Genomic DNA, 14,019 nt, shown 5'->3' with positions numbered 1-14,019 from the left:
CGGCGGAGCGGGTGTCGAGAGAGGAGCACGGACGGGCATACCATCAACATCACCCACCACAGGCTTTAGCAGGGAGACATGAAAAGTGGGCGAGATGCGGTACTAAGGGGGGTGAATGGACAGATGTACCTCGGGCTGAGCTTTCTCAGCCTGACGTCTCTCGTCGATAGCCAAACTTCTTGACCAGTGGCCTATTGTGGCACAGGACGCCGATGTTGGTTAGCGTGGATCTTCTGTCGACGGACAGCCCCTTGCAGCCGGACATGGGCCGATTGCCAGACCCCTTCACTACGTTTTATCCAAGAATCAACCAAAGGCAGATTGCCAGACTCCCCAGTCCATGGGAACAACGGAGGCTGATATCCCAGGATACATTGAAAGGGTATAAGTCCCGTGGAAGCACTCACTAGAGAGTTCTGGGCACACTCCACCCAGACCAGATATTGACACCAGTCATGTTGCTGCTGGCTGCAGTATGATCTCAGAAACCGTCCTATTTCCTGGTTGTCCTACAATGTCCTCGGGCAGCCCGTAATACCTGAACAGTTAAATAACGCCATGGCAGTCTCCGAAGCCGTTGGTAGCCCCTTTAAAGGCACAAGTCTACAGGCATTGAAATTCTTGTCCACTGCGGCCAGGATGGTGTTGTGACCCTGGGAACTCGGCAGGTAGGTCACAAAATTCAGGGCAATGTGTGACCATGGGCGTTGCGGGACGGGACTCAATGATGGCCATCATTGTCTTTGGCAGGTTGAATTTCTTCAGCTTCTGTAGGAAGTACATCCTCTGTTGTGCTTTCTTGGTAAGGGAGCTGATGTTCAGTTCCCACTTGAGGTTCTGGGAGAGGATGGTTCCCAGGAAGCAGTAGGACTCCGCAGTGTTGACTGGGGAGTCGCACAGGGTGATGGGGGTGAGTGGGGCTGTGTAAGCCCACAACCCTCTCCACTGTCTTAAGTGTTGTTCTGGCTACACCAGGTCACCAGGTTGTCAGCTTCCCACCTATAATCAAACTCGTCCCCACCAGAGATGAGCCCAATGAGGGTGTTATTGTCCGCAAACTTCAGGAGTTAGACGGACGGATGACTGGAGGTGCAGCTGTTGGTGTACAGGGAGAAGAGCAGAGGAGAAAGGACGCAGCCCTGAGGAGATCCGGTGCGGATGGACCTGGAGTCAGAGACTTGTGTTCCCAGCTTAACACACTGCTTCCTGTCAGAAAGGAAGTCTGTGATCAACCTGCAGGTGAAATCAGGCACGTTCCGCTGGGAGAGCTTGTCCTGAAGCAGAGCAGGGATGATGGTGTTGAAGGCAGAGCTTAAGTCCACAGACAGGATTCTGGCGTAGGATGCTGGGGAGTCCGGGGGTGACCCTGCTGTAGGGTGAAGTGGAGGGCCATGTTAACTGCGTCGTCCACAGACCTGTTGGCTCTGTAGGCAAACTGCAGTGGGTCCAGTATAAAGCCCCTACTTAAAAAAAAAAAAAAAAAAAAAAAAAAAGGGTCCCAGTTGTCTTAGCAACTACAGGCCAATTTCAAATTTGCCATTTCTCACAAAAATTCTAGAAAAGGTTGTCGTACAACAGCTCACTGAGCACCTTTCCTCAAATTGGCTTTATGAACCTCTCCAGTCTGGATTTCGTCTTCACCATAGCACTGACACTGTTCCTGTTACTAGTTGGAGACGACGGGGGACTGGGCATTCTTATTCATATAAGAATAACGTATTTTAGAGTTTCTCTTCCCTGGAACAGATTTCATGTTCCAACCGAGGGGGGCTGGCGCTATCTTAGTGTCTAGGGCTGCATCAAATACCCGTTTTGCTCTGTTAAATTGCTGCATGATCGGTGGGGATATCATTTTAATATTACATCCCCTGTGGTGTGGGTTGGTCAACGCTGAACCTGGTCACTAGTGGACGTTGATCTGTGACACTAATCATAACAACAAGATAGCCCCAAAACATTGCGGGTAGCTAACACATTAAGCATACATTGTGAAAAACCAAATAAGTGGGGTCAGAAGCTGAGCGGTTAGGGAGTCGGGCTATTAATCAGATGGTTGTTGGTTCGATTCCCGGCCATGCCCAATGACATTGTGTCCTTGGGCAAGGCACTTCACCCTACTTGCCTTGGGGAGAATGTCCCTGTACTTACTGTAAGTCACTCTGGATAAGAGCGTCTGCTAAATGTAAATATAAGTGCCAAAGGGAAGATCCATAAGAGCATGTAGTTAAACAAGTTACAATTAAACAACATGAACCTCAAAAGTGCAACAGTGTACCTATAGAAAAGCAAGCAAAAATAATATATTTCACAGCACATTCCTACGCAATGTCCCTGACCAAAGACTCAGGGGTTATTTAACCCTATTATAACTAGGGAAAAGCAGCTTGGCGGTTCCAGTGCTTACGGGCACTGGCCTGCCTTACCTGTTCGCTAGCTGCACCTTTTAAATCACCTTAAAAAATAGTTTTTGTTGCATCCAAACATCTTTACACGCTTCAGTGCATGTCCTTGTGTTCAGAGCAATACATTTGTCATATTTCAATTTCAAACAATGCTTGTGACGCAATTGAACCACACACACACAGATTCCTGGAATAATTCTTAGATAGTTGCATTTTGTGTTTCCATGCCTACCCCCAGAGTAGTGCTCTGCCTGTTGTATCCAGCGAAGTGTAGAATGCTCTCAGTAGCCATGGCCAGGCCAGTGTGCTGGGACAAACCCGACACCCAGTTTTGATGTTTATTCAGGTACTCCTTAAAACAAAAGCATGTCAGGGTGGAAATTAATTTTCAACCAACTGTGGAGGAAATGGGATTTAATCACAATCAGTAGATCAGGTATCACCATATCATCTGTTCATATAATCTATCCTATTTTCCACTTACATATGTGTTCCAGTTATAGTTCTGATGTAGTATCTGCCTGCCTATAACAAAGATCACCTTTTGGCTGTGCATGTTATTTGTTATATCCTCTGACCTTCATGGCTCAGAGAGATGTTTATGAGGGTAAATTAGGGTCAGAAGCACAGGACAGATTTTTTTCTTCAAAACCAGATGGCCAAAAATGAGCTTGCACAACTGAAATGCATAAGCATACAAATATTTTCTGTGCTTTAAAAAAATGGGTTTTGAAAATACATATCTGTTCTACACTTTTGAAAATTGTAAAATACAATCTTAATTCTGCACCAACATACAGTTTTCCATTAGCAGATGTTCTTTTTGACCCTAATTTACCTTCATAGACTTTAATAGTACTACTGTGTCTGAACTAAGGCCGAATCCTAATACTCTGTCTTACCCATACCCCTACCCCTTAGTTTCCCCTAGCCCTTGCCCCTCGAAACTGAGGGGTAAGGGCTACATACCCCTATGAAATGAGACGCCACTTGGTTACGGGTACGTCATCTAGAATGTATTGATGTCTCCAAAGCAAGTAGTGTTATGCACTGATGTCAAATGAAATTCACTGCTAATGGAGTTCAGTTAAAACTGTAGACATGCTAGGGAAATGCGGGACTGTTGTAGAAATCAGCAATGTAGCGTTAGCGTATAACTAGCTATTTAAAAAAACGTTTCAATTAAGAACATGGTTGCAAATATATATGTACAGATATGTCAGAACATGACAAACACTTGCCAAACAGTGGATCATTTCACAAATCTAATGTAGAACATTGAAAACAACTAGTTCTTGAAGTCCTTTTTCCTCAACAAAATAAATATCTCAATAGAAAAACTAGAGAGGGTACAATTGCTGGGGAAATTGTGGGGTGTGCTTGCGTCGGTTGCTGATGGGTTATGTATATCTGAGTCCACACATTCGTAGATATAGGCCTACGTTTCAACTATATGGAAACAGATTATGAGGTCAAACGGATGAAATGAGCGAAAACAAGACAATTTCCCCACATCTGTCCATATGAGCAAGCCTATGGCAAGCCAACTAGTGCTAGCGCAGGGCATGTTAGCTGTTTTCACAAACAGATGGGAATACAGTTTAGGCTGTGGCATTGAAGACAGCGACGCATCACACAAGCTTGAGTTTAAATACATTATTGGGTGTGCTCAAGCCTTCGGCGAGCACAACCATTGTTCTTCCTCATATATTTATTATTTATTTTCCAACCCCTAAGGAACCCCTCAATATTTTGGCGTCGGTGTCAAACGTCGGTGTCAAAAGGTTTGTCTTGTTAGCTATTCTGTGCTTGTATTAGCATTGAGGTTCCGTTGCATGGTTTAAGAGGTTACAACGTTTTTGTGGCAAAAGGTGCCTTGTGTGCACAAAAGGAACTCAGTGCTAGCCTAACGTCACAACATCAGCACACGTTACGACGCATAGATACAACGTGCATAGATGTGCTAGTAAGACTGTTGCACAGCAAGTATCATATTGTGCCGTGGTGTACTAGCAGCATCATACATTTAATCCAGACTTGCATGTACAGTAAGTACATGTCACATTAAATGATGTATTTAAACTCAAGCTTGTGTGGTGCGTCACTGTCTTCAATACCACAGCCTAAACTTTGGCAAAATAAATGTTTTTCATTTCCGCCGCATTCAAACATCCCCTCAGTGAAGTTTGGCTAGCAATAGCAGCTACGCTAGCTTGCTCATAGCACAATTTACCGGGGTCAGCTTCTCCACGCAGGGCTCTAGACTGAGACCAAATAGTCCATTTGGCATTTTTACTGACAATTAGTGATGTGTCGTTCGTGAACGATTCGTTCATTTTGAACGAATCCTTATAAGGACTCGGGAGTAACGAGTCCTCTCAACGAGTGATTCGTTCATTTCCCGACTCTGTCTTTCTACGAGTCTTTGGATAATTGTTCACGTGGCCTGCATAGGCTCTGTACTGGTAGCCAGAGGAAACAAACGATTTGTTCATTTACCGACTCGGTCTTTCTACGAGTCTTTGGATAATTTTTCACGTGACCTGCATAGGCTCTGTAGCTAGAGGAAACGAACGATTCGTTCATTTCCCAACTCAGTCTTTCTATGAGTCTTTGGATCATTTTTCACTTAACCTGCATAGGCTCTGTAGCTAGAGGAAACAAATGATTCGTTCATTTCCCGACTCGGTCTTTCTACGAGTCTTTGGATCATTTTTCACGTAACCTGCATAGGCTCTGTAGCTAGAGGAAACAAATGATTCGTTCATTTCCCGACTCGGTTTTTCTACGAGTCTTTGGATCCTTTTTCACGTGACCCGCATTGTATTTTTTAGTAGAGGAAACAGTTTCCTTATGCCCTTTCGCGTGGCCGCTGTTCTAGTAAGACGTGAATGATATTCGCTCAAGTCATCATACTGACTGGTTTTGTTATTTTCACTTTACATTTACACTAACAGTTGAGTGCAGTGTAATTGTTTGACGTGATAATTAAATGCTAGTGTGATAATACATGACCAAATCATACAAACTCATGATACATTATTTTAAAGCAGGAATTTCTTTTGAAATAGTATCTACTGGTGCACATGTCATGCACTAACCTACATGAGAATATCATACGTGTTTGCAGTGGACGTATAGCCCCCCCCCCCCCCCCCGTTGAAATGAACGAATGATTCGAAAAAATATTCGTTCATTCTACTGAACGAGATTCAAAGAACCGAATTAGTAAAATGAACCGAACTTCCCATCACTACTGACAATGATCGCTTCCATCAAACTTATTTTGAATCGCGATTCCATCTGAAATACTGATGGTGACAACATTGTTACAATAACTTGTTTCAAAGGGGGTTCTTAATGAATTAATGCAATATGAGTAGGCTTAATGCTTGAAGATATCACTAGAAAGGAAAAACTTAAGGGGACGTTTAAGTCATTCCCAAGGACTACATAATGCATGGACACAATTTCAATGACAGTAGTTGATGTGTTATAATGTGTGCTGCTCTTATTTACTGAGTTTGATTATAACTTCCCTTCAGAAAGAGTTACCTTAGTCAATTTTAGATCCACATAATTGTATCATACTAACAAAACCATTTATGAATGTTGTTTTGTTATATTTTCAAATATAAGCAATACATGGACATTTGAAATAGCTGAACTAAAAAGTTACCAACCACTTCACACCATACATACATCTCAGGATGACGCCCAGATGGGGAGTTACTGACCAATCAAAGAGCTGATGGGGAGTTACTGACCAATCATAGAGTTCACCTTCAAAAGGATACCCCCTTTCGCTTGAATTATAAAACCCCAACGCACAAGCAAACCCCGCTTTTTTGTAAGCACAAACAATGTTAAACCATATCCAGCATCTGTTACAACAGCATGGGTTCGTAATAGAAGAGTCCAGGGGCTGAACTGGCCTGCCTGCAGTCCAGACCTTTCACCAGTTGAAAACAGTTTAAACATTTGATATGTTTTATATGTTCTATTGTGAATAACATAGTGGGTTTATGATATTTGTAAATCATTGTATTCAGTTTTTTATTTTATTTTACACTTTTTTGGAATTGGGGTTGTACAATTACAGTTATTTTGCTGCTGCTCATCAACAAAAACAGAGCTTGCCAAAAATTGTCACTGGTCAATAGATTGGATTTTTGTCGCTAGGGAAGGTGAAAAGTTGCAAAATCGAATGACAGTCACTAAATTGGCAACACTTGGCCTGTCACCATGCAACTTAACTTATGCAATGCATACCTCTATTCCTGCAACATGATTGGCATTTGGCAGTTTGTGATTTGTTGATAATTCAAGTTTATTAAACTGAACATAAGCGACCATTTGTTATATTTCTGTGGAGGAAAATAATACCGCAATAAATGGGGTGTGCTTGCCTTCGGCGAGCACAAACCATTGTCACCTCACATAAATATATATATATTTATTTATTATTTTTGCCCGCCTAGGATCAGTCAATATTTGGACGACATAGACAACGCCTGTGTCAAAATGTTCGTCTTGGTCTTGATTGTGTTGCTTGTATTGGGATTTACGTTCCATTGCACAGTTCATTGCACAAAAGTGCCTTTTGTCAATGAAGGGTAATCTGTGCTAGCTACGTCATCACGTCAACACACGTTAGCAACGACGCATGGATACAACGTGATAGAGACTTTCTAGCTCGCAAATTGGAGCTTGGATTACGAGTGAAAAATACCAGCCCCAAAAAAACACAACCATTTGGCTTTGTAGAGAAAGCGATTTTGAGTGGAACTGCAATCTCGGATTTTTGATTTAGGTCGTGAAAGGCTTTGAAATCGAGTGCAGGTCGCCCTCGAGACCGCCTAGTCTTTTAGGCGGCAGCCATGCTAGAAAGTGTCATAGTAGTATTTTTGTAGCTAATTTTATAGTTGCGTCTGCTGAGTATTTTCTGAATTTCGTACCAGGGTCAATAAATGGACAGCAGTGTTTTAAAGATATGGCGATTGCGAAGACAGCCAGTGGGTCGGCATATTTTTGTTATTGGTGTAAAACTTAAAATTTGAGTGAGACCGCGTCTTGTTTTGACGTTAGCCTCAGAGTCACAGACTCGGCTCGCCCACTGGCAGTGTAGTAGGCTACAGTACTGTCTTCAATGCCACAGCTATGGCTAAACTTTATTATGTCTTATTACACGGCTGTTCTTAATGCTGTAGAATGCTCCATTCATTTGAATGGGGCTTCGCAACGTTCTGTGGTTGATACGCGGGTTTTATATACAGAATATCGGTGAACAATTTTCTCATATTTGACCGTTGCTATGCATATTTGACCGCTGTCAAGGGAAGTGGCCTTTTTGCCTCGGATTCACGTCTTTCGTAGCACTCCGCAAGTAGTCCAGTAACTTTTCAACCCCAGCGTACTCTGTTGCTTAGCAATGTCAGCTGATTTGAAGCCTAAATAATTTTCAAAGTCTTTGAAGTTCAACGTCTTTGGCGAACTATTTCTCTGCTGATCAACAATACGAATGGTAACAAATACATTGTAAAAAGACACACTGTGAAGTTATTTTTGTTGACAAGTAGCCGTGTAATAAGTGGGATAATGTATAGAACGCCGGTCATTATCGGGGAAATAAGCCCCTGCAGGGCAAAACAAAACCCCTTTGCTTCGCGTTGGAGTGATGTTCGCCCTGTCGGGTCTACTATACATTATCTCTTACAAAAGAAACGTTCCTGTGCTTTCAAACAATCAGTGGAGTGTGGATAGCAATGGCAGCTAGCATGCCTCCAGCAAACTGCTTTTGAATTAGCCATGTCCCCCTAAATTAATATCAAACTTATTTACGTTTTGGGGGTCTTATTTTCAGTTAGCAGACGGTACTATTTGAATCGCAATTCCATCTGAAATACTGCCAGTGACAACATTGTTACAGTAGCTTGTTTCAAAGGGGGTTCCTTGTTTCAAAGGATGTTCTTAATGAATTATGTAATATGAGTAGGCTAAATGCTTGAAAATATCACTAGAAGGGAAAATGGATCCACCTGCAACTGAAGCAAGCAAGCACACCCTACAATTTCCCCAGAAATTGTACCCTCTCTAGTTATTATTGTTTTATAGCCCACCCTCACAAGGAATTACAATTGAGTAGATACAAGAACGATATATGGGTGGATGTTTATGAGGATGCTACCTGTAGGTGGGACTTGGTGACAGACGGGGCCCATTTCATGGCCTCTTTCAGGATCTCCCCACAGCGAGCGGCAAAGTCCTTCACGATACTCTACAACCACAGTAAACAAAGCTGAACAATTCCTACTCATTTGCGAGATTAGAACTTAGCTTCATTAGCCAGTTTGAAACCTTTCACAAGTGGAATCTCTTACCTCTCTGGCCTCATAGGTGTCAGGGACCGTGATCCTGTAAGGAGTGTCTGGGATGTCGTAAAAGGGTTGGTCCTTATGGATGTCCTGAGAAGGTAATATTAACAATGTAGCATTGTACCAGACACTCATAAGTCAATGTGTGGTTGTTATTTAATATGTACAGTACACACTGCACTAAGGGAGAGAGAGAGAGTCTGTAGGATGTCCAGCATGGTCTTCAGCACACGGCCGCTCCACAGCAGGTGAGGGAAACTAGGTGTGGGGGAAGAAAGGATGATCAGTCTCTTTTGTATAAGTGGGGGTGTGTGAGTACATACACTGGGGGGTAAACGTTTGGAATAATGTAGAGATTTTGCTTTTAAGGAAAGAAGGTAAGGTGTATGTTTATTCACCAAATTGGCATTCAACTGTTCACAAAGTATAGTCAGGACATTACAGATGTAAAGTACCTAAACACCACCAACACTACTTTAAAAAAAAAGTTATTTTGATCAAAATAATCAGGCCCCATTTCCAGCGATCATCAATCCGAAAACCCTTATCCTTGAGTAATCACTCAAAATGTCTAATTTGGTAATACTAAAACACTTCCCGTTATGACAAACCAAGTTGCAAGTTATTTGGTTTGTTAAATAAGCTTAACATTGTTTTAGTGTTTGTTTTTGAGTTGCCATAGTTGAAATGCAATAGAATGGCATGTCTTAGGGTTAATATTAAGTAAAACATTACTAAAAAGAAACAGCGTTCTTTAGAAACTTGTCAGTCAATAATTGTTTTTAGGAATGAATGCTATCCAATTCTTAAATTGCAATTATTGAAGATTTCATACTAAGGTGTACACTACAGTCTTCAAAGACAAAGGACAGTTTGCTCTAACAAAGACAGAAATAGACGTGGGGGGGCCAAATGTACAACTAAACAAGAGAAAGAGTAAATCAGTGTCTCTTCTTTAACACAAGAAGCACCGAGCGGGGATCATTTTTGACACGGTCCAATGAAAAAGGGCTATTGTCGGCATTCCGTATTGCCCGCAAGAAGCTGAAAAGCTTATTTTTTTCTTGCATATTACATAAGTTAAAGTGCTGAAGAAGCCACTTAATATAATAAACAACATGTTAGGATCACTAAATGCTCATCATTGGTTTATCTAAGCTTTTTGGGTTGTGGGCGAGTCATGCTTGATGTGATTTGCATAACGGTGCAGCCGGTTTTCCCCGAGGCTATTAATGCTAGTGCAGTGGTACTAGCTGTAATGTGTTGTATGTAGGCTGTGTTTGTCTGTACCAAGTACGATCCCATCCCCCCTCCTAATCAAGTAGAGAAATTGGCAGATTTGGTCCAGAGTCAAGTCCCTTTAAATATAATGTTTCAGTACTAAACAGAATGAATATGTTAATCTTGGGCATTGCATTGTGCACAGGATTAATATTTCTTTGTTTTACCTGGTAAACCGTGAATACATCTTTCAGGCTGTTTTCTGAAGATGCAATTTGCACAGACAAGTTACTGGGTGTTAAAACACACAAAGCAGGATCATGGAATTTGATTGAATGCAAATATTGTTTTCTTTTCTTTACTGTGGTAAAATAACAGGCGTTCAACGCTCCTAATGATTAACACAAAACAATCACATCTTTCAAAGTGTGAAAAGGTCTAAAATCTTTGAAGCCGAATATCAGGGCTAGAGCTTTCCTGGTTAATAAACATTAAGATACGCATATCTCCTCAACGTTTTTCAGATTTCAATATATAACACATCATTTGAAAATGTACAGTCTGCACTTAAACAATATGTAAAAACTGTGAAATTAGTTGGCAGACAACCGCCCCTTTTCACCAGAGCGTGTCACATTTGACCCCAGCAAAGAATTATTATGTTTTATCTTCGCACTTGATCAAATTCCAGGACTCTGCTTTCTTGATTTCTCATACATATATGTTTTATTACCCAGTATTTTTACATTTTCAAAATCACACCGGAAAAGCTAGTTTAAGGCAATTTTGCTCATGTTTCTGTTTATTTCTGACAGTTGCGCATTTTGACATTTTGGCCCCTGCCTTTCAAGGCTGTGATCCACTTTACATCAGCAGATAGAAAAGTCTGTCATTCAAACAAACGTTGTTTAGCCTAAATAATAGAGGTGTAACGGATCGCAAAACTCTCGATCCAATCCGAAGTTCTGAGTCACAAATCAGAAACATTTTCGGATCAGAAAGAAATGTGACAAATACAGCTGCTCTTCATTTATTTTAATTGTATTATTGATAATAATCATCTTGCGACTTAAATGATGCAGGAAGTTTTTCAAGTTCTTCCGCCCCTCTGCCAGCCATGACTGTCACTGCACTTTCTCTTATTAGCTTTTTTACTAAATGAGCATCGCAGATTAATTTGTTGCACCGTTTACGACACCAAACTTTTTTTGCTGACATTAGCTCGATCTGTTGTTGGTCTGTCCATATGCGCATAGGGCCTCCTGTATGTGGTCGCATATGATTAGCACTTATTAATAATCAAATTAACCTTTAGCGCTTCAGACGAAAACAGCATACATCTGTGTAGTCTATCTTTTCACTGCAACTCTGTACTGAGATTCAGGGAATTATTAAGTAACAGCGGCAGTAAAACTGCATTATTGTGGTTAAACTTTGCAATTGATATATATTAAAATACCCCTAGTTTATATATAGCCTATGATTATGTGCAAAATGATGACAACAATGTAACTGAATTCTATGAAGTTCATTAGCACAGTACATGAGCGTTTATGTGTAGACTGGTAAGCGCAATTATTTTGTCATGACATAGCCGGAACAATACTTTTTATGGTAAAATGCTAACATGTTTGGTAAAGCAGCTAAACACAACTAATAAATGCATTTAACATATATTCACACATGGGCGAAACAAATCATATAATACTACTTTGATAGTATTAAAAAACTAAAAATTATAGGCTGATGGTAGACTAAACCGTTTATAAAAATAGTAAGGTAGGCCAAATAAAAGGAGATGACGGTATGGGCGGGGGCTATTATGATAATTGGATTTACAATAGCAGGGACGGACTGAGAGTAAAAATATGCCCTGGACTTTTATCCAGACTGGCCCACAAGAACCGGCCCCCGTATACGCCACCACAGCTACCCTGCCAATGCATCCACATTCTGTGTTTGATGTTATGCAAGTTAGGAATTTTCACAGTTCATTTTTTAATTAAGCGCAAAATAGTTTTTTGAGCTTTAAGTATAATAAACATAGCTGTTTTTCAATTAGTAAAACCTTGTTTAGTGAAGATTATGTATTTTTGTCTCATTTTTCAGCCCCTTACGTTTATTAGCATGGTTTTCGATCATTATATAGTCTCCACTAGCTAGCTTTCGATCTCAGTGCCACTGTTGTGTGTAAGGGAGACAAAAGGTTAGTAATTACAATAGTAATCAGTAACGTAATTTTGGGATTACCCAGACTCAGTAATGTAATCTGATTACTTTCCATTACTTTTGGATTACTTTAAAAACCTAGTTTATACCCCACTTTATGTCAATAAGGGCATTACACTCTAAGTGGACTGATGGCCAGTGGTAATGTACCAAAAGAAAAAAAGGATATAAAAGGTCCAACAATGGCAGTTGACATATACTTCCCAATATTATTTACACACATGTATTTATTGTTTTAGAAATGCATAAAGCACATTTTGATAAATCCAACAAAAACTGGAGAACAATAATTGCATTAATTCATTTATTGTGGCCACTGGCCACTAAATGGCAGAGATGTAATCTAAAACAATTTACGTAGCTTTTATTAAGGAACACTGCAGACCCCTAAATAGTTCTAAATCATTGTGCCGGTCATGTTTCCAACATGATAGGCACTAAAAACACCTTCTCAGCACGTTCAGGGAAGAAGCATTCCACCAACTAACCATAAAAATAGGTTCCCTCCTTATGGAGAAATCCTAATAAGAAGAAGAATAGGTAGAAACACTTAAGCCCAATTTATACTTAGGTCTCAAACACATTGGAAAAGGTCGCCGACAGAAATGACGTCACGGTTGTCACTTTTAACCGTCGCTTGGAAGTGTCACCTACCAGGAAAAAATTCAACTGGTGTTGTTGTCGTCACGTAGTGTCGCGTAAGTGTGATTGGCTAGATAGACTGCATGCGTCGTTGACTTAACAACCCCTCTCTCCCTCTCAAAATTAGCTACGGCCATTTTCTCCGATCAATCACCAAAGCTACAAAGCGTTAATAATGTAACCATAGCTATGAATGTAATGGTAACATGATTCAGTTTACGTGACGTGAACCTTAAGCGCAAGCGACTGTTAGCTGAAGTGTAATTGCAGCAGCCTGAGCGACACCTTTTTTTTGGTCGGCGACCATTTCAAAAGTGACATAAGTATAAATTAGGATTAAAAGGTGGCTTCGCTGCTTGGCCACCAATAATAGGAATACTAACAAAAAACCCTAATAAGAAAAGGTAGAAACACAATAGGTGGCTTCTCAGCCCCTAATGAGAAAAGGTAGAAACACAATAGGTGGCTTCTCAGCTTCGCTGCTTGGATACCAATAAGCAGCAACAAATATACAGCCAAAAGTATTGGCAATGACACACATTTTGTCTTTTGTGTTCAGTTTGCTGCTTCAGGTGTTTTGGTGTTGATTCACATTGTTACTCAATTATTGTGTAGAGTGATCAGTTGGATTTTAAATAAAAGCTTCATTGGCCCCCCCAAAATGAAATTGATCACAAAAACACACATTTCACTGTTTTGGGGCCCTGGCATAAAGAATATCTGTAATTGATTGCTCATTTGTAAACACTTGATCCGTTTAAATAGGTTGGAATGTAGGTACTTATGCAAGGTAGTTAGGCTAATTGAACGGGCAATAATATGCAGGAGGAAAATGTAATTGGCTGGTGAAGACATTAAGAGTTAGTGATTTTTAATATATTGGTGATTTATTACATTTGTGGGTAGTTCCTATAAATTTGAAAGATGGAGATTTTCACCTTCCAGCAAACATAACAAATCCTTGCAAATGTATTAGTTATTACGTTTACGGAAAATGATGTACTACGTTTGTGGTAGGTAACTGCTATTATGTTACACATTACATTTGTGGATTTATTACATTAAAAGATTAAGATTTGTATTTCGTTTCGGGTTTATTACGTTTGTGGGAAGTTGTTACATTTGTTGGTCTAACAACAGGCCTTATGTGA

At 40.5% G+C, this 14,019-nt stretch overlaps 1 protein-coding gene across 5 annotated transcripts in view; it reads right to left on the bottom strand.

Moving 5' to 3' along the window:
* Positions 1–14,019, bottom strand: part of pi4kaa (phosphatidylinositol 4-kinase, catalytic, alpha a) — a 118,622-nt gene that overhangs the window by 52,150 nt on the left and 52,453 nt on the right. For all 5 annotated transcript variants that reach the window (XM_084693901.1, XM_084693900.1, XM_084693899.1 and 2 more), the window contains 4 exons: positions 8,953–9,034; positions 8,783–8,866; positions 8,590–8,679; positions 2,635–2,754 (listed from right to left, as the gene is read on the bottom strand). In XM_084693901.1, the coding sequence (XP_084550027.1) occupies positions 2,635–2,754; positions 8,590–8,679; positions 8,783–8,866; positions 8,953–9,034 (376 nt within the window). The remainder of the gene's footprint in view (positions 1–2,634; positions 2,755–8,589; positions 8,680–8,782; positions 8,867–8,952; positions 9,035–14,019) is intronic.

This window comes from Hypomesus nipponensis, chromosome 27 (assembly GCF_054491055.1).
Source record: "Hypomesus nipponensis isolate SF chromosome 27, ASM5449105v1, whole genome shotgun sequence".
Lineage (NCBI taxonomy): Eukaryota > Metazoa > Chordata > Actinopteri > Osmeriformes > Osmeridae > Hypomesus > Hypomesus nipponensis.
This window is presented reverse-complemented; position numbering and strand designations above follow the sequence as displayed.